At 57.9% G+C, this 18,736-nt stretch overlaps 1 protein-coding gene and 1 long non-coding RNA gene across 3 annotated transcripts; one reads left to right on the top strand and one right to left on the bottom strand.

Annotated features, from left to right (window-relative positions):
• Window positions 1-83: 83 nt before the first annotated feature.
• Window positions 84-14,288, top strand: KCNK17 (potassium two pore domain channel subfamily K member 17). 2 transcript variants are annotated; one of them, XM_045786304.2, is made up of 5 exons: window positions 84-439; window positions 3,377-3,491; window positions 8,143-8,303; window positions 8,717-8,891; window positions 13,527-14,288. In XM_045786304.2, exons 1-5 carry the CDS (start codon window positions 167-169, stop codon window positions 13,835-13,837), a joined length of 1,035 nt encoding a protein of 344 aa, XP_045642260.2. In that variant the 5' UTR covers window positions 84-166; the 3' UTR covers window positions 13,838-14,288. The 2 variants fall into 2 exon arrangements, with proteins under 2 accessions (XP_045642260.2, XP_087714339.1); XM_087858213.1 differs by lacking the exon at window positions 13,527-14,288 and having other exon boundaries at window positions 107-439; window positions 8,717-9,719.
• LOC123784810 (uncharacterized) lies at window positions 12,883-17,139 on the bottom strand. Its single transcript, XR_015722668.1, has 3 exons — window positions 16,839-17,139; window positions 15,884-16,303; window positions 12,883-13,066 (listed from the first exon to the last, which is right to left on the bottom strand). It is a non-coding gene; the product is annotated as an uncharacterized LOC123784810 (long non-coding RNA).
• Between the last annotated feature and the right edge of the window lie 1,597 nt (window positions 17,140-18,736).

Genomic DNA, 18,736 nt, shown 5'->3' with positions numbered 1-18,736 from the left:
CGGCCTCATTTTGTCCCTGGGATTGGATCCCAGGGCGGGGTGGGGCCGGGCTGTCCCATTCCCCCCGCAAGCCTCCTCTGCTGAGAAAACTAGCCACAGGCAGGCGTTGGCTGGGGAGGGGACCAGCCGAGCTCCTAGCCCTCTCCTTCCACTTCAGTCCGGGCCCATGGCTCCAGGCCCGGGCCTCCCTGCCTCTCTGGCGCTGTGCAGACCCCGAGCCCGGGCGTCGCCCGACCACAGGGCTCCGGAGTGCCAGGTGCCAGGCACCGTGCTCCTGCTGCTCGCCTACCTGGCTTACCTGGCGCTGGGCACCTGCGTGTTCTGGGTGCTGGAGAGGCCCGCAGCGCGTGATTCCAGCGCGAGGTTCCAGCGCGACAAGTGGGCGCTGCTGCAGAACTTCACGTGTCTGGACGGCCCAGCGCTGGACTCGCTGATCCGGGTCAGGGGCGAGCGGGGCGGGCGGGCGGGGGCACGGCCGGGGCGAGGGGGCACGCCTTGGCTGCGGACCGGGCCCCGCCGGGAGCACTGAGGGGACAAAGAGGCGGAGGGGTCGACGCGGGCCGCCTGGGGCGCGCCGGGGCCGGAGGGTCGGGCTGGACCGCGGCGGGACGGGCGGCTGTGGCGGGAGCGAAGCGCGGTGCTCCGTCAGTCCTCGGAGGCCATGACCCGCCCGGTGGAGGGTTGCCAGGCGCCAACACCGGAATTTGAGCGCCGGGGACGACAGGGGGAGCGCCGACCCGGGTCTGGGGTTGGAGGGGCCTGCCGGGTGCGTCTGCAGCTAGGACAGGGCCGTGCAGGGGAGGCGGCGGGGCGAGGGTCCCACCAGGCCCGTGTGCCGCTGTGTCGGGGGTCGCACAGCGGGCCAAGGACGGACGGGCACGCCTGAGCCCTGGCACGGAGAGTGCAAACATGCGAACTGGGGGAGAGGAGGCAGGGGACGCTGGGCAGTGTCCGAGGATGCGCTGAGTGCGGTAGGAAAGGGTACAGGGCGCGCTTGTCCCAGCGAGTGAGTGGGATGGGGCCGGGAGCTCGAAGTGCACGGACCCGCTCTGAGAGAAGCCCGGGCAGTCACAGGGGCGCTCTTTGGCCGATCCTGTTCTACTATGGGTCTTCGGACTCAGGGGCTGGACGCGTCCAGGCGATGCAGAGGTCCCTGAACACAGAGACTGCTCAGGGGATGGGGGACCCAGTGGGGCGTGGGGGAAGGGGGGGGCAGGGGAGGGTTGTTGGGGAAGGGGCATCGCCGCTGGATGGAGGTCTCCTTCGACCCAGCAGGCCACTGCCGACTAGGACCCACCCAGAACTGGTGGATGCTTTAACGTCCCGGGACCTCCCTTGGTCAGGGGACCCAGACAGCTGTGTCCCTAACCCCAAATGCCCAGTCCCACAGTCCGGGCGCCGCCTCCACCGAGGAGGGCAGGGCCTCAGTCCCAGAGTGGCCAATCCGAAGCCAGTCCCCAGAAAGCAGCAGGGAAACATTTCTGGGTGGGAAGAGACCGGCCCTGGAGCAGTGGTAGAGTCCTGAGCCCTTGGTCTGGGCTGACTGGTCAGCAGAAGGACTGTCTCTGCTAAGGACCTCACTCCGCACCTCCACCCCAGACCTCTACACTTTCACAAATGCAGCAGGACTGCCTGGTCCTGGAGGCCGGGTGGCACCCCCTTTGCAGAGGTGGTGAACCTCCCTTACCTGCAGTATCAGCCCAGGGAGGATGACAGTGACGGCAATGAGAGCAGTGAGTGCACTCACTGTGTGTCCAGCATTGGGGGGGGGGGGGCAGGGATTGACTTGTAGTAACTCCTTTCATCCTCAGCTGCCTCACAGGTAGGTACCAATTCATCATCCCATTTTCGAGAAGAAGAAACTGAGGCTCAAAGAGGTTAAATACAAGTACATGGCTGCATAGCCAGGGAGCTGGGCCAGTTAACCACCAAGATGGGGTTCACTGCAGATCTGGGGGGTGTTCCCCAAAGTTCCCGTGGGGCTTTCATCTCCCTAGCTTCCCTCCAACCCCCTTCTGCTCCACCTGCACTTTGCCCCTTCCTCAACCGTCCTCAAGATAAGGACCTGGTGTCTCCAGCCCAGATCTCCCCCTGAGTACAGACATGTACATGCAACTTCCTCAGATTCCCCCAAGGTCCAGAGCAAGCAGCCCTCTCCCTCCCAGCCCTGCCCCTCCACCTATTCCAGATCTCTGTCACCGGCCCCACATCCACACACTCTCACTGTGGTCTTAGAGGCTTCCCTCACTACCCGCACCAAATAGGGGCAGAGGCCCAGGCTTCTGAGTATCTCTTCCCTGTTCCTTCTGGACCATTCTGGGCCAGGATGCAGGCCACTCACCCCTGCAAGAGTCTCTCACACCTCTGCTGCCAGCTGCCAGAGAACACACAAAGCGGACCTTGCCTCCTCTTTGCTCGTGACCTTGGGAGAGGCCTGCTGCTCCATCCCTGGCATGGCAGAGCCGAACATGGCCTGGCTCCCAACTGCCTTTCGTCTCCCTGTGCTAGATCCCAGGCACAGTCCTGCCCCGCGGGCTCTGCCCCTGCTGTCCCATCTCCCTAAACATCCTTCCATCGGGAGCAGTCCCCTTCAACCCTCGAAGAAGGCCCAACTAAAACATCACACCCTCCATGAAGCCTCTGCCCCATCCCTGTCAGAATGAACACCTCTCCTTTCTGCATTCCCATATTCCTATTATACTTGTAATCATGACAATGGTGGTGGCAACCACTCACACTTACCATGTCCCAGGCACTGTTCTAAGTCTACACCGAATACCTCATTTAACCCACACATCACCTCTATGAAGTAAGTGCTATTAGTATCCCCATTTTACAGATGAGGAAACTGAGGCACAGAGAAGTTGGGTATCTTGTCCAGGATCATGCTGCTATGGTGCCTTAATGCCCAGAGCTGCACTGTCTGCACTGTATTAGTTAAGCCTGCTTCTGTCCCGCTGAGGACTGAGGTCCTGTCTTTTACATCTCCAGGTCCCCTGAAACCACGTGTCCTGCCTGACAGTTCTCATTGCAAGGATGGGAGTGAGCAGGGGAGGGGGAAGGAATGGTGTTCTTCCAGCGGAGAGACACCCTGAGCTGAGCTGGGCTCTAGGGTAAAGAAGAGGAGCTGTCCCCATGGTCCCTGCCCCTGGGGAGGCCCTGGGTGGAGGGGAAGAGCCTCCTTGCCCTGGAAGGGCTGAGATCATAGAGTGGTTGTGAGGATTGTCCATGAGTGAGTGTGTGTGTGTGTGTGTGTGTGTGTGTGTGTTTGCAAGCACACGCATGTGCATGTATTCATGCACACACATGTATGTGTTTGGGTACAGGGGCCCAGTTGCCCCACAGAGCCTAGTGGTCACTGCAGCCTCTCCCCCAGGGCATCGTCCAAGCGTACCAAAATGGGGACATTGTCCTTGGCAACACCACCAGCATGGGGCGCTGGGAGTTCATGGGCTCCTTCTTCTTTTCCGTGTCCACCGTCACCACCATTGGTAAGAGCAGGATGGGGTCAGAGTGAGTGGGGTTGGGGAGCCTGGCCTCTCCCTAGAGGTTGGGGAACAGGGGACCAGTGCCTTTTGGAGGGGTCACTAGGGCCCCCTGACTCCAAGTGTAGTCAGCCCCTGCAGTGGGGCCACTGCCTGTGGGCAGAATCTCAGGCTCCCCTGGGATCTGCTGAATCCGTTTCTGCAATTCACCAAGGTCTCCAGGAGGTCTGTGGGCAACACTCAAGTTTGAGAAGCACTGTGCTGGAGGATGTCTGCCTCACACAACCTTCCAGGAAGCAGAGGGTCTCCTCTGTGCAGCAGTAAAGATGCTTCTCGGCTTCATAAGTGTCCCGAGCCAAGCCCACCCAACACTGAGCCCAGGGGTGGAGGCGAGAGCAAGGGAAAATTGGGAAGGAGGGAGGGGCAGAAATCCAAAAAGAGCCTTCCCACCCGGTGTTCTCAGCATTGGGGAAAGGTGGCCATTCTGGGAGGCCTCTCCCCAGCTCACTAAGGCAGCCCTCACCCCCCTCACCATCTTCTCCAAGCCCCCTTCCTCCCTCACACACAGGGATTCTGGGAGCCAGACCTCTCTCTCCCGTTTCCCAAGCCCTGCCTTCAGGAGGGCAAAGGTAAGGCTTGTCCTGGGAAGGTGCCTGGGGGCTGTTGGAAAGGGAAGGAGAAAAGCAGCCTAGGTCCCTCCAGCTCTGAAACCCAGGAAATGACTCATCCCCTTGCCCTTGGGGTCACCCCGCCCTGCATGACACAGACTTACCACCAGGTGGCAGGCTGACACCACTGCTCCACCAGCTCTGGGCCAGCCAGGCTCCTCCCCCAAGCAGCCAGGGTCCCAGCCTCTGTCCTCCCAAGTGGAGCCAGGCAGGAGCACCCAGAGGACTCCCCATCTAGTTGTAAAGACGCGAATAGTTCTTGGAAACGGGTCTCAGGACTACGCAGGAGCTTGGGAAGTCCTCCACCTTGAGGCAAGCATGCTTAGGAGCCCCCCTCGGACTCCAGGATCCCTGTGACCCTGGAAGGACTAGCCAGGATGGTATTTATTTCTCTTTACACCCCCTGGGCCTAGAACAAGGCCCTGCAAACAATGGGCACTCCACAAACACTGACACATTAAGGATTTCCAAAAATACCCATTCCACCTGCACTCATTGAGTCCCAGGGCAGGAGGGGAAGTTGAGGCGCAGTCACTGTGGGGGGGCCTCCTGGTTGTATGGGGGTGTTTAGTCTCTAACCCCCCCACACACACCTCCTACACCCTTTGCCCGAGGCCCTGGACTTCGGCCCTCTGAATTCTGATCTGGCGGCCTGTCCCTTCCTCTTTACTCCGTCTGAGCCAGCTCTCTCTGAAGGGAAGGAGGGCAGAGGAAGGGGGAGCCCACCCCACCCTGCACACACGGTCTACTTGCTGTGAAGGGCTCTTTTACAACTGAGATTTCATTTTGTCCATATGGCCTCACCTCCATCACAGAGGAGGAAACTGAGGCACATAGAAATTGCACAATTTCCCCCAAGGTCGCATAACTAGTAAACAGCAGAGTTGGAATTTGAAACCCAGCTGGGGGACAATATTGTTCTTTCCAGTAGTGTAAACCTTTAGGAGGTTTACAAGACAGAGTGGGAATTCTAAACAACAGGAAGAAAGAGAAGGCCATTCTGGGGTGGACAGTAGGGCAGCTCACGCACGAGCACGTGGAGGGCATGCAGAGAGAGGAAGAGGGGGGCAGAGACAGGAAACAGGGTACCTGTGGAACACTCCACGAGGAAAGGAAGGAGTAATCTGAGAGGCACAACAGAGAACTGCCTCTTTGGCATCCCTGGGGCCCTGGATCCAGCACCCGGGAAGGGCTGTACTTTCCAAGACCCAAAATGAAATAGGGTCTGACAAGCCCTCGAACACTTCTAGACCAGCCAAGCAGGCCTGAGCTCCCAAATTGTCCATCGCCTATGAACTCCATCCCTGCTCATTCGTTCACTTAACCAGCCATGCATTCATTCAACAAACAGACAGCTCCGGGGCAACAATGGTGAGTGGAAACTGGCAAGTCCCTGCCCTTGGGGGGCTGACATTCTAGTGCAAGAGGACACCCAACAAACAAACAGATACATAGACAATATTCAGGAGGCGGGAGGTGCTTCGAGAAAAATAATGCTGGGTAAAGGGTCTGATATTGATGGGGGGTTATTTTATATAGAGTGGCCATCGAAGGCCTTGCTGATACAGTAACGCTGAAGCAGAGACATGGACAAAATAAGGGAGAAAGCCATGTAAATATCTGGGGAAGCAAGTGCAAAGGCCCTGAGGTAGGAGTGTGGCTGGTGGGCTTGGCCAACAGGAAGGAGAACTAGGTGACCGGAGAGGGTTGGAAATGAGAGCTGACTCTGGAGGAGGTGCAGGGTAGCCACACAAGGCCTTCCTGGTAGGGCTTTCTCAGGATGTCCTGGGGCTGGACTAGCAAAGTAAAAGAGGTGACAGGTGGGAGGCCTGCTGAACTGAGAGGTGGCTTATGTGGAGCTGTGGTCACCAAGCATTAAACAGGCAAGTGAGGTCTTCACTGGTGTCCACTGACTGTACTGACCTAGGGTTGGCTGCAAATGATGGGGAGGAGAAAACTCACTTAATGTCAGTCTGAGAAAGGCAGGAGCTTCATGGGGGGGGGGGGGGAATCCTCCCAGATTTGGAATCTAAGTGCCACCATTCCACAGGTTAGAAAAGAACCCCAGGGACAGAGGATAGGACTTGGGGGGACCCACAGCTAGACAAGGGGGGATCAGGAAGGAGTCAGGCAGAGAGGTTTACTGAGACACTTACCTCTCTCCCTGGATGCCCAAAGAGAGTTCTTTCCTTTAGGCAAGGGATCCTAGAAAGGCCAAGAAATGGAGGATGCATGGGCCTCTAGAGGAGGCTGCTGATGTCCTCAGACCAGAAGCTGGTCCAGTGGACGTGGGTCATTCATCCATTCATGAAGCAAACGTTCCTTTGGCACCTTCTGTATACTCGATGCTTGAGGGTGCTCATCCCCATCTATGGCGCACCTCCATTGCTTCCTTCGGTCCCGTAGCACACTGTGAGGTAGGTGTCCACAACCCCATCTTGCAGACAAGGACACAGCTCAGAAAGGTCAAGCCACTTGCCCAAGGTCCCACAGCCTTCAAGGGGCAGAGCTGGATTCAGATGCAGGAAGCACGTCTGATTCCCAAGCCCACGCTCTAGACGAGTGCATGCTTTGGCCGCTCTTGGGACTATGCCCTCTGAGACCCTCAGTAAGGTGGGGGTGAGATAAACCAGTACAAGCGAGCATGGGGTATGTAGGAGTGCTGACCCAGTCTGTGCCCCCTGGGGGGCAGGGGGCAGGGCATCTGTTCTCCTATTTACTTATTCATTCCTGTATTTCCCATTCGCTCGTTCATTCATTCATTCATTCATTCATCCTTAAACTCATTCAACACACGTTTGGTGAGCACTTATGAGGTGTCAGATCTGTGCCAGTTGCTGAGGATATAAAGCTGATTATGACGCAGCCCATGCTCTTGAGGGGCTCATGACCCCTGAAGATGGCAGACTTGGAAACAAATCACACCCATACGGTGGGTTACCCTCGGAGCTGGCAGAGCGCTGGCTGAGCCGCTGCACTAGGCAGGCAAGGAGGGAAGCAGGCTCTCGACAGAGGGAGAGTCATGCTCAAAGGCACAGAGGCAGGAGGCCTGGGCGTTCAGTAGGGCAGGAGTATGGCGGGAACTGGGAAAGTGGGGGACCAGATGAGCTCGGAGATGGGCTGGGTAAGACTTTGGGCTTTCCTCAGTAGATGCAAGGAATAATGACAGCTCGTAGCCTGGGAGATGACATAATCAGGCTTGCATTTGACACAAGACAAGACAGCAGTGCGGACCAAGAAGTGGGGGGACAGAGATGGAGAGGAATGACAGAGCAAAGAATGCCCAGGCTGATGGAATCCTTTGAGGAACGCCTCCTTCTCCCCCTAGCCTCCCCATCCCTTATCTTCATGACAGAGAAGATAGCCAACCTCCTCTTCCCCCAGGGCACCTGACGGTCCATCCACCACCCCTCACTCCCAAGGAGTTTGGGAGAGAGCCCCTCTGGAAGTCAAGTATCAAGACAAAATCAGATGTGCAAGAGATGTAACGGGAGAGGGGAAGGAGGTCTTTGAAGCATGAAGAAGGAGCCCGACAGATGGTGGGGGCCCCAAGCAAGACTGCCTGCGAGGGGGGCCGCATGAGTCAGGGATGCCCGGCCTGGGGGCCACGCCCAGAGACAGGAGCCTGGAGGCAGCAGGGCTGGGGCTGGAACGGTGTCCATCCTGGAGGGGCAGCATCGGAGGCTCCACACCCTTCCGTGCCCCTCTCCACGTCCTTGTCTGTCCACAGAGGGGGAAACGAAGGGAGGGAAGGGTATCTCATACACACAGCTGAGCGTCCTGGAGCTTCTGTCCTCCAGTCTGTAAAATGCCGGGCATAACCCCCACTTGGAAGCAGCGTTCTAAGGTGGGACTGGGGGAACGAAGGCAGAGTCCTGGAGCGGGAACCCGAGGCCTCTGTAAATACCAGCTGCCAGGTCTGGAGGGGGTGAGGAGTGAGGGCCCCTGGAGATGCAAATGGCCCCTGACATGCCTCCTTCTCGCGGCAGGCTACGGCAACCTGAGCCCCCGAACGATGGCCGCCCGCCTCTTCTGCATCTTCTTCGCTCTTGTGGGGATCCCGCTCAACCTCGTGGTGCTCAACCGGCTGGGGCATCTTATGCAGCGGGGGATGCACCGCTGTGCCCGCAGGCTGGGGGGCGCCCGGCAGGTGAAGGGGCTGTGGGAGCAGGGGGACAGGTGGCTTACTTCTGAGGTGAGCCCAGTAGTGGGAATTGGGGGCCGCGGGGGAGCAAGGATTACTTCTGGGAAGCAGGGTTCCTGGTGGGGATGTGGGGGGATTGGAGGCCACTGCCCAGAATGGGGGTCTTTAGTAATAAAGGGATATCAGTGGGGGAGACGCCATGGTCCCCGGGGGACGGGAAGGCTACAAGCCAGCCAAGGTCTTGCCCAGGAACCGGGGGAACACAGACAAGGTGGAAGGGCCCCAAGGGGACAGCCCCTTCCTCTTGGCAGGGAGCGTTCGCCCTGCCTCCTGCTCAGGACCCCCCCCCCCCAGGCTGTCTGTCCCCCCAGCACTGGGCAGAGGCCACATGGGGGCCGGGGCTCTATGTACACCCGCAGGACCCGACCAAAGCTCGGTGGCTTGCGGGCGCCGGCGCCCTCCTCTTGGGCCTCCTGCTTTTCCTGCTGCTGCCCCCGCTGCTCTTCTGCCACATGGAGGGCTGGAGCTACGTGGAGAGCTTCTACTTCGCCTTCATCACCCTCAGCACCGTGGGCTTCGGCGACTACGTGATTGGTGAGAGAGCCCTGCAGGCGGCGGGAGCGGTGGCCTGGGCGCTCAACTGTGAGGCCGCCCCGTGCCTGCTCTGTCTGCTGGCACCTGCTATGCACCAGGCCCCATGGGGACTTGCAGGCCCAAAGTCCAGAGGACATGGTCCTTGGCCAGTTCAGCCTACTTTGTCGTGTGATGGGGCCAAGGTCCAGCTAAAAAGCGACACCTGGAGTTTGACCCTGGGCTTGGAGCTGGCTGTAAGCGACACTCCGGGCCCTCTGGACAAGCACTGGAAATGTCCGAGGCTCAACTATTGTTATGAGCTATCACCAAGTTAGGGGAGTCCCTGACCTCCCTCCCTGATCCTTCCTTGTCCCAGCGTCTGTCCTCCCCACTTCACCCTGCCCCATGAAATGCCAAGCGTCCCACTCTCCCTGGGCCGAGGGCCCTACGTTCCACACCACAGGCTGCAAGGACCAGGCAGGAGAGTCTGGGAGAGTCAGGAAATGCGAGCCTCCCCCGCCCCCATTGGAAAACAATTGGCAGACAAACTCCGAGCACCAGCAAGGAAGGGCTGTGTGGTCCAGAAGGCCCAAGGTGAGGTTGAATCAGCGGTCACCACCCAGCGTGGACAAGGCGCGGGGCCCAGAAGCCGGGGCCTTGCCTCATAAAGCTGTGGCAGCCGCCCAGCAGGTGGCGGTGGAGGGACATTCTATGGGCCTCGGGGCGCTGGGCCCTCAGTGCAGCCTCATCATCCCAGTCCGCTGCCCTCCCCTGAAGGTGTGCCGCAAGAGCAGTGGCCTCTGTACCACCAGCACACTGGTCCCAAGGGGCTCTGTGCCCTCCCTCAGATCCCTGGCCCTCAATTAGGGAGGAGGCCCTGTCCTTCTTCACATCTGTAGAGACAGAACCCAGCCTGGAATACCGAAATGAAGTCTTACCAAAGTAACAAGCAGCAAACTCATTGAACAACCTAGAGTGACAATTGTCACACCCATTTTACTGAGGAGGAAGCTGAAGCTCAGAGAGGCCAAGCCATTTGCCTGAGATCGCACAGCCAGCTCAAATTCTGATCTGTTGACTCCCAAACTCATACTCTTTCCAGACCACCTCCCACATCCCCTCTCTGGGCCTCAGTGTTCCTATGTATAAAATGGGGGGAGTGGGCTAGGTGATGATTTTCTCACCTGTGTGCAGGGCCCCCTTCCCTGAACCTCTCTTTCCTTACGAAGAAGGGTTCTATGTCAGAGACCTCATGCTGTCCCTTCCTGGTATCCTTCATCCTGGAAGGAAGCTTGTTGCTCTGGAAGGAAATCTTTGAGGTTTCCTCCAGCTGGGTATGGTCCCACTCCTATCCTCAAAGTGGAGAGATGTGCCTGAGGAGAGCTGAGCCCAGTGGCTCCAAGGGCCTCATCTACCCACCTCGCAGCTCAGAGAGAGATTCTTGGATCTGTCCTCTCCTCTCTATTTCCACTGCCATCTCCTTAGTCCAGGCAGGGCTGTTGTATATGGCTGGTTACACAGGTTGGGCACTGCACAACGCTAAGGGGTTGCCATTCACACAGAGCACAATGGGATGGCACCCATGGATTTGTGCAGCCTATATCTTTGTCCCCCTCCCACTGGCTCTTAGGACCTTTAAAAATGACAGATGCTATCATATCACCTGGCCAGCTTCTCTGAAAACCTTCAGTGTTTTCCCACAGTCTTAGGATAGAGTCCAAAATCCATGACTAGGCCTGGGAGGGCCCTCTGGGTGGCTGAGCCCTGCCTCCCTCTCTATTCTGAGCCCTCCTTCTTCCACCCTGCAACCGGGCCGCCTGGGGCTCAGCCAGAGCAGCCTCAGCCCAGGCCTGTGTATGTGATGTGTCCTGCCACAGCCTCCCGCACCATCAGGGCTCAGAGCATGAAACTCAGGCTTTGTCCTGGTGCTAGTCCTGAACCCAGAAGGCCTGCTTCTCTGAGGGTGTCCTGTGCAAGGAGAGGGGAGGAAAAGTGGGAGCAGGACTCTTAGCTGCAGTCTCTTCATGCCCACTGATCAGCAGGTCCCCCAGAGTTTGGTCCTGGGTGGGGACAGCTGCCCTGGAATCTTGCCTAAAGAGGCTGCCGTGGGGCTGAAGGGGAATGTCTGTGAGGACGTCCTGAGGTGCCATGAGTCCCCTGAGGCAGGGTCGGCAGGAGGAGGAGCAGCTGTCTCTAGACACGGACACCCTGGAAATGGGAGGAAAGGCCTCCAGCAGCATCAAGGGAGGGCCGGTGACATCCACAAGCCCTCTCTGCTGGAGCACGGAGCGCTGAGCAGGGTCCCTGCTTCCTGGGAGCCACCCTGTGGGGAGCGGCTGAGCCAGGGAGGCTGGAGTACAGAGCAAAGACTTCCCAGAGCCCCCTTTCACCGGACATCCTGACTGTGGAGGTCTGGTTCCAGTCCACAAGAGGAGCCCTTTAAGCCCCCGGGCAGACCACTCCCACTGAGGGGCGCGGGGCAGAGCTGTTCCTTCCCCACATCTCCAGAGGTGTGCCACTCGCTCGGCTTCCCTCTGCAGCCACGTCAGTGCCCTGTGGCAAGTGACCACACGGAGGACCCTTGAGTGCCTCATGTGCAAGGAGAAACCAAGGCCCAGAGCGGGGTGAGAAACCAAGGTCCTGGAGCAGGCGATCCAAGAGCAGCAGGTCAAGGACAGACCCCCAAGCCAGGACACCTGTGTTGCAGGGTCTTGCACAGTTGAGCAGGGACAAACCCCACCCCCACCTCTCCTCCACGTCTCTCCGTCTTCTCGTCCTCCAAGGACAAGGTCAAACCCTTTCCTTGGATGGGAATGCTGAGGTCCACGACATGGACTCGGGGTGTCCGTTGTCCCTGTGTCAGCAACCATGGGGGTGTTGTCTCTACAGCCGCTCCCCTTTCCCCGAAGCCTGTAGCCAGAGCAGCACCCCGTCCCGGCTGCCTGCTTCTGCCTGGCCTCATACCCTCATGTCCCCAATTGCATTTGCGACTCAGTGGAGCGCCTTGCCAGCTGCTGCCAGATCTCCCGCCACTTATGACTTTGGCTAAAACAATGAAATAAAAGGGGAGAAAGACACCTCCTCCCCTCGGTTGCCAGGAGCAAGCCGAATTGGTGGGTGGGAAGGGCAGGGAGCTGGCTCACTGCTGATCTCATTTGGGACCGCCAGCGGAATCTGGGCTCCATAACCCAATCAGCTTAATCCAATCCTGGCTCCTGCCAGGCAGTGAGGTAGGCTGCAGGCTCATTCCCGAGCTGGGGCCCAGGAGAGGGGCCCAGGCTCGAATGACAGGAAAGAGAGGTTATCTTGGGGCCAGCTGGACAGGATGGGGGTAGACAGAGGGGCAGTGGGACAGGACACGGAGACAGAAAAAGATGTTGAGGACATAAGATAGATCTCACCCTTTGAATAAACCAGATCTGATGAGGGAGGCAAGAGAGAGCCATAGGAAAGAGGGAAGAATTAAGTTATGGAGCAGGCTGAGCTTCCCAATGACCTCCATCTGTCCCTTCCCTCGGCCATTACTTTCCCAGTCCTGACTATCTTGGGGGCACCCGTGTCGGGGTCTAGTGGCGAGTAACACAATCACCCAACTACACGTCTTGGGCACCTGTTATGTGCCAGGCACCATTCTGAGAATCTCAGATATTTGAATACAGTCCTGGAAGGTGTGGAGCTCTCGTTGTCTCTATCTTGAAGATGAGAAAGTCAAGGCCCAGAGAGACTAAGCAGCTTACCCAGCAGAAGCACGTGGGCTGGGAGAGGGAGTAACAGAGGGGCTCAGCCTAGTCTCTGGGAGTGAAGACTAGCTGAGATCTATCTGCAGGATGAGGGGAAGTTAACTAGGCCAAGAGGAATTGGAAATGAAGAGCACTCTGAGTTGGGAGGACAGCAAATGCAAAGGCCCTGGGGCAGGAGTGATGATAGACGGAGAAAGAGGGGACAGCCCAGAGTGTCAAGCAGAGCGCTCAGCGGAAGAGGTGTGCAGATCGAGGCTGGAGGAGTCGATAAGGCCCTTGGGAGAAGAGTTTATGATTTCATTCTGAAAGTCAGGGGCTTGGAAAATAATCATCTTCCCCACTTGACAACTGAGGGACCATTCAGGCAGACGAAGGCACCCAGCTAGGAAGGACCGAGGCAGGATACAAACTCCAGTGGCTCCATCTCTTCTTCTGAAAGCTCCTGGCAAGTCGCCTCTGTTTAGATATGAGGAAACCAAACACAGAGACAGGCAAACAACAGAGAGGGCATTAGAATCTCTTAGAAGGCTTATTAAAACACAGATTGCCGGGCCTACCCCCAGAGTTTGCATTCAGTAGGTCTGGCACGGGGCCTGACCATTTGCATTTCTAGCAAACTCTCAGGAGCGGCTGATGCCGCTGGTCCAGGGACCCCACTTTGAGAACCAATGGGATAGAGCACAGAGTCTGTCAGAAAGCTAAAGAGGAAATTCAGCTTCCAAACCCAAGGTGTCAACCCAAGGAGGCTTCCTAGAGTCCTACAGAGGTGGCCGCAAGGCCAGCAATCTCAGACCAATTTGAACTTCCCATATTCTGCACATATGCATCAAGACACACACGTGTGTGTCTGTTTCTGTTTGGGAATGGGGCCTCGACCTTCCCCGGCCTCCACCCTCTGACCTTGCCTCTCCCCCAGGGATGGACCCCTCCCGGAGGTACCCGCTGTGGTACAAGAATACGGTGTCCCTGTGGATCCTCTTTGGGATGGCGTGGCTGGCCTTAATCATCAAATTCACCCTCTCCCTGCTAGAGACCCCACGGGGGGCGTGTTCCCGCTACCACTACAGCTGCAAAGAGAACTTCAAGCCCCGAAGCTGCAGGCAGAGTCCGGATGGGGAGGCGGAACCCCGTTTGCCACAGCCTGGCTGCCGTCCAGAGGAGCCTATCGGGATCAGGCAGCATCCAGAACCCTCTACCCAGGCCTCATGCTGTGGAAAGGACAACTAGCTATACTTCAGTAGGGGTTCCATCTTCTTCCTCAGCAACAAGACCCCTGGTTTTAAGCTTGGCACGTGACCACCCAGACTAAAGACTACTTTTTTTCATCTCCACTTGAGGCTATTTGCAGCTATATGATTAAATTCTGCCCAATAGAATACACGGAGAAGGATCCTGTGTGACTTATGAATGTGACTTTTCGAAGCCGGATGGGGGGGGAGTATGCTCCTCTTCACTACTTCCTCTTTCTAGCTGGCTGCAATGCTGATATCGCGGCTGGAGCTCTGGCAACCACATCGCACCATGAGGTAGGGGCCATGTTTGAGATTGGTGCCAGAGTAAGAGAGAAAGAGCCTGGGTTCCTGAGGGTTGCAGAGCTACCATAACAAACCTGGACCGAGTACCTGCAGACTTCATTTATGGGTGAGAGAAATACATGCTGATCTTACTGAGTACAGTATTATTTTGGGCTTTTTTGTACTCACACCCACAGGTAATTCTAACTGACATACACAGCCAGAGACAAAGGCAGCATCTGAGACTGAAACACAGGGCGAGAATCCACTCCCTTCCCAGGTGAGTTTGCCCAGGACTCCCTGGTGGAAGGGATGAGTTGAAGGCACAAGTGCCAAGTCCTCCTTCACCTCCAGAGACCTTCTAGGTAAACTCACTGAAGATTTGCTGATCATTGTCAGGGCTGATACAGCCAGCAGGCAGCTGGTCCCAGTTTGGCTGCGGAATCCTTGCCCTAGGGCTTCCTCACGCCTGCCAGGGGCGGGCCAGTGGGCTCCTCCTGCCTCACCCCGCCCTCTGCATCTGAAAACTCCAGTCACAGTTTGCAAGGCCACGTAGGGTTTGCAGGCGTCACTTCAGCACGTAGATGGCCCGTCTCACGCGGAGCGTTCCTCTCGGTTAGGGTTGCCGCTAAGGCAGCACACGTCCTGTGAGGTCGTCGCAGCCACACCTGAGGGTCACCAGGGGCAGCTGGGTCTTGGCCTTGGTGGATGCCTGTGACTGTGACTCAGCCCCCTCACTGTAGTCACGTGGTGGCACAGGGACCCAGGGGGCTCCATGTGGCCGCTCCCTGTGGACAAACGCCTCGGCCTCAGAGCCCTCCTGAAATTGGGTCAGGGGCAGCCTTTAGGCCAAGCAAGAAGGAAGGGTTGTTACACCATCTATCTTACGCCATCTGGCCTGGCCCTAAGTGGACCAAGGCCAGACCGAGGAGCAAACACCAGCGAGTAAACAACAGGGTCCATGCCCTCCTAAGGCCCACAGGCTGGGCAGAGCAAAATGGAAGTGTGGAAGAGATTGCTGGAGGCCTGGAACTGGCCTGGCCTCCTTGTACTTAACATACTCCGGAGAGAAGACCCATAACTCAAAACTGGGGGAGACCGAGAAGCCAGTGCTGGGTTGGTTTCCATGGTCCCAACTCTACCCCGCCTTGAGCCCCTCTCTCCCCATGCCTGGCCTCTTAGACCGAGTCCCTCTCACCCCCATCAAGCCCTTTACCCCACACACACCCGGACCCAAGCTCACAATGCCTGCCCTTGCCCCAGGGAGAACAAGCCCGTGGTACCCACGGTGGGGCAGAGGAAGGCTTCTGATTGGCCAGTTGCCTGCCGATGTCTGCTCCACAGCCAATGAGAGGAGTCGCTGGAGCCCTGAGGCACAAACCCCGAAAGGGAGAGGGATAGCGGGGTGGGAACTAGAGAATAGTGAGCGCTGTGGAGTGCGAGGAAAGCCACAAGAAACCGTGCTGGGAGCCACCAGGAGAGGTCTGGATCTGGGAAAGGTGCAAGAACAGAGTCAGACCTCGGCACAGAAACCATAGACGAGAAGGGGCAGTGAGGACTTCAGCCACAGAGGAGAGGGAGGGGAGGTACACGTGCTGACGGCGACAGGGCAGCCTGAGAAAGCTGTCCTGCAGCGTGCGGGCAAGCAACCAAGTCCCTCGTTCCCTCGCACCGCCTTGGCCTTGAAGTGGAGGGAAAGCGGGCCCCTGGGAGCAGTAGAGCCCGGCTGTTCCGGCTGCAGAGCTCGGAGCCAGCTTACCTGGCTCACCGTTTCGGTGACCCGTGCAAATCACTTCACATCTTGCATCGGCTTCTTCTGCGAAGGGAGATAAGAGCCGGGCTGCTGTGCCGAGATTCGATGAGTGTGTCAAGTAGCAGCAGGGTGTGCGTCATCCCCGAGGAGGCGTGACGCGCCATCTCAGCTTCTGGCGTCGCACAGCGGCCCGGGGACACGGCAGGAGGCGGGGCTGCGCAGGCTGGTGGCTACGTGGCAGGCGGGGCCTCTGCTGACCCCTCTGGGGCTCTGGGCTCGGGGCTGGCCAGGCAGGCTCCACTGAGCAATTGGTGACGCCAGACTCAGCTCCGCCCTGGGGGGCTTCCAGGCTGACACCATCACACCGCTGGCCTGGATGAGGGGCCTGGACACGCATGAGTCAGAGAGGACCCTCCTGGCAGACACCTGGAAGCGAATGCCGAGTGTGCACACGCAGGGCCAGGGGACCGGCCACCGCTGCGCCCATGACGCGGAGGGACGGGTGGACCCCTCCCACCCGGGGCTGCCCTGCCTCCCCTCCCAGACAGACTGTCCAGTTCTGTGGGCTCAGCGCAGACAGGGCAAGATCAGACTCACTGTCACATGGTGGTTCCCTTTAAACCAGCGACATTTGTCATCACCACGTCATCATCCTGGTCATCATCCTGATTTCCTAACATTCATGGGGTGCTTATTATGTGCCAGGCACCATTCGTTGTAAGCGCTTTGCTCGTACTGAGTTATTTACTTCTCCCATCAACTCCGGGAAAGGGGTTGTTCTTTCTAATGCAGTTGTAAGACGGGGAAAACGACATTTCCCCTGGGTGCAAAGCGAAGGCAGCCGCCTGTCCCGTGGTGAGCAGGAGAGGTAAGGGCCTGGCCCCGGGGCAGGGAGACTCTCCCATTAAGCCCTGTGTGATCTTGACCAGCCACTCCCCTTTCTGTGCCTCAGTTTACTCACCTGTAAAAGATGAGGCTGGCTTCAGGGAGTCTGCATCTTACTGGTTCTGTTCTCTCAGCTTTTTTCTGGATCGTTCTAGTCGACCACGTTTCAGGGAAGGCAGTTCCCGGCCCCACCCAGCTCCTGGGCTGTCTTAAGCGTTTAGGTCCAAGGAAGTCTCGCTCTGTCTTTGTCTGTCTTTGTCCGTCTCTCTCCGTCTCTCTCCCTCTCTGCCTGTCTCTCTCCCTCCCTCTCACACACACACACACACACACACACAGAGGCACGCAAAGTTCCCCAGGTCCTTCCCTCACAGTCTCTCCAACGCTGGCAGCCTGGCTGTGGGAGGGGTGTCCTTTCATTTTAGGAGCTGGGCCAGAGCAGGCTTGACTCAGTAGGAGCCAGAGGACCCCCATAGTCGGGGCAACAGCTATGTTGAGAGTCTCCCTGTCCCCAGTGCCCTCTATCCTTACCTCACCGGCTCCCCACCCCTGGGCTCTAGGCCCAGAGAGCCCTGGCCTGAAGTTGACCCTCTGACAGTCCCCCTCTTCTCTCCCTAAACCACCCATGCTACTGGTCGCGGGGCCTCCCACTCTACTGTCCCTCCCACCCCCACACCCCAGACACTCTCAGTGCTGGGCCCTGGGCCCTGGCCTCACTGACCCTCTCTCCTTCTCCCCCCTATACTGTGCTGTGCTCTGTTACGTCCTAACCCTCTTGCCCTTTGCTAACCAAAACTCATCTCCAGTTAAAATTGTTCCTTGGGGTTAAAGAGAGAGCAATCCCACCCCACCCTGCACCAAGTCCTCCTCAGCCCATCCCTAGGGTCTTTGCCCAAGATTCCTAGCCCACCCCCACTCCAATCACAATACCCTCCCCATCCCAATGGCAGCCTTGGCAAGGCCTGGAGCAGGAAGGACGATCAGAGCTGGACACCTCCCACCCCAGTTTTGGCTTTTGTGGGGAGCCAGGGATACTCTCTCCACCACACCAGCATATTCTCCAGAAGTGTGAAAGCAAGACCATTCAGACTCACTCCCCATCAGCCACTGAGCCCCCTGCCCCTGCCTGGCTCTGGGATTGGGATCCTGCTCAGCCTTTGCCCACATTCTAACCTTCCCACATCTTTTCAGACCAACTTTTATCTCCCTTATTCTTCCCTGAATTCAGGCAGATGTGAATCTGTATCCTGACTCTATCAATTACTTGCTTGCTGTGCAACATTTGAGAAGTCACATAACGTCTCTGAGCCCAAAATGGAAATGCTGATACCATCCTCAGGAATGTTTTGGTGAATGTGGGGGAGTGAGTAATGAATGAGAGAGACCCGAGCTGGATCCGCTACATCACATCATAGGGCTCAGAAATATTCGGTCCCCTCCCTTTCTCTTCTTCTTGGCCTGAAGCTCTCCCCGCCCCCACCCTTTCATCAGGCAGCTCATGGGGCCCTTCTGCACTCCTTCCTCTGAGACCTCCTAGACCCTCCCACCCTTTGGCCTCCAGTGGACTTGGCACGGGCAGGAAGTGAGGTGGGGATGGAGGAAATAAATTTGCCAAAGCTCTGTGAGGCAGCAGGAGACAGCCTGTAAAGCGAGAGGGGGTTCTTCGTGTGTATTGGAGGAGTGGCTCCCACTCCGCCCACTGGCTGACCTCTTGGGTCAGGTCACTTCCCTGGGGGCTGGGTGTGAGTCTGCAGCTGCTCTCCTTGATAAACTGTTTTGGCTCCTTCTCCCCATCCACTCTCAGACTTTCTCTGAACCCCCGAGCCTCCCCGGTGGGAGACAGGGTCTGCCCTCCATGGCCTGAGTCACCCAGGCCTCTTTGGTCTTTGCCTTCTGACTTGCAGAGGCCTGAGAGGGCAAGTGGTGGGAGGGGAGGAGGGGAGAGAAGTCAGGGGGTTTGCCCCTCTCCCAGCAGGC

This window comes from Ursus americanus, chromosome 32 (genome assembly GCF_024610735.1).
Source record: "Ursus americanus isolate L20-20 chromosome 32, mUrsAme1.1.p, whole genome shotgun sequence".
Taxonomy (NCBI): Eukaryota; Metazoa; Chordata; class Mammalia; order Carnivora; family Ursidae; genus Ursus; species Ursus americanus.
The sequence above is the reverse complement of the archived record's forward strand: the minus strand, read 5'-3'. Positions and strand labels throughout refer to the sequence as shown.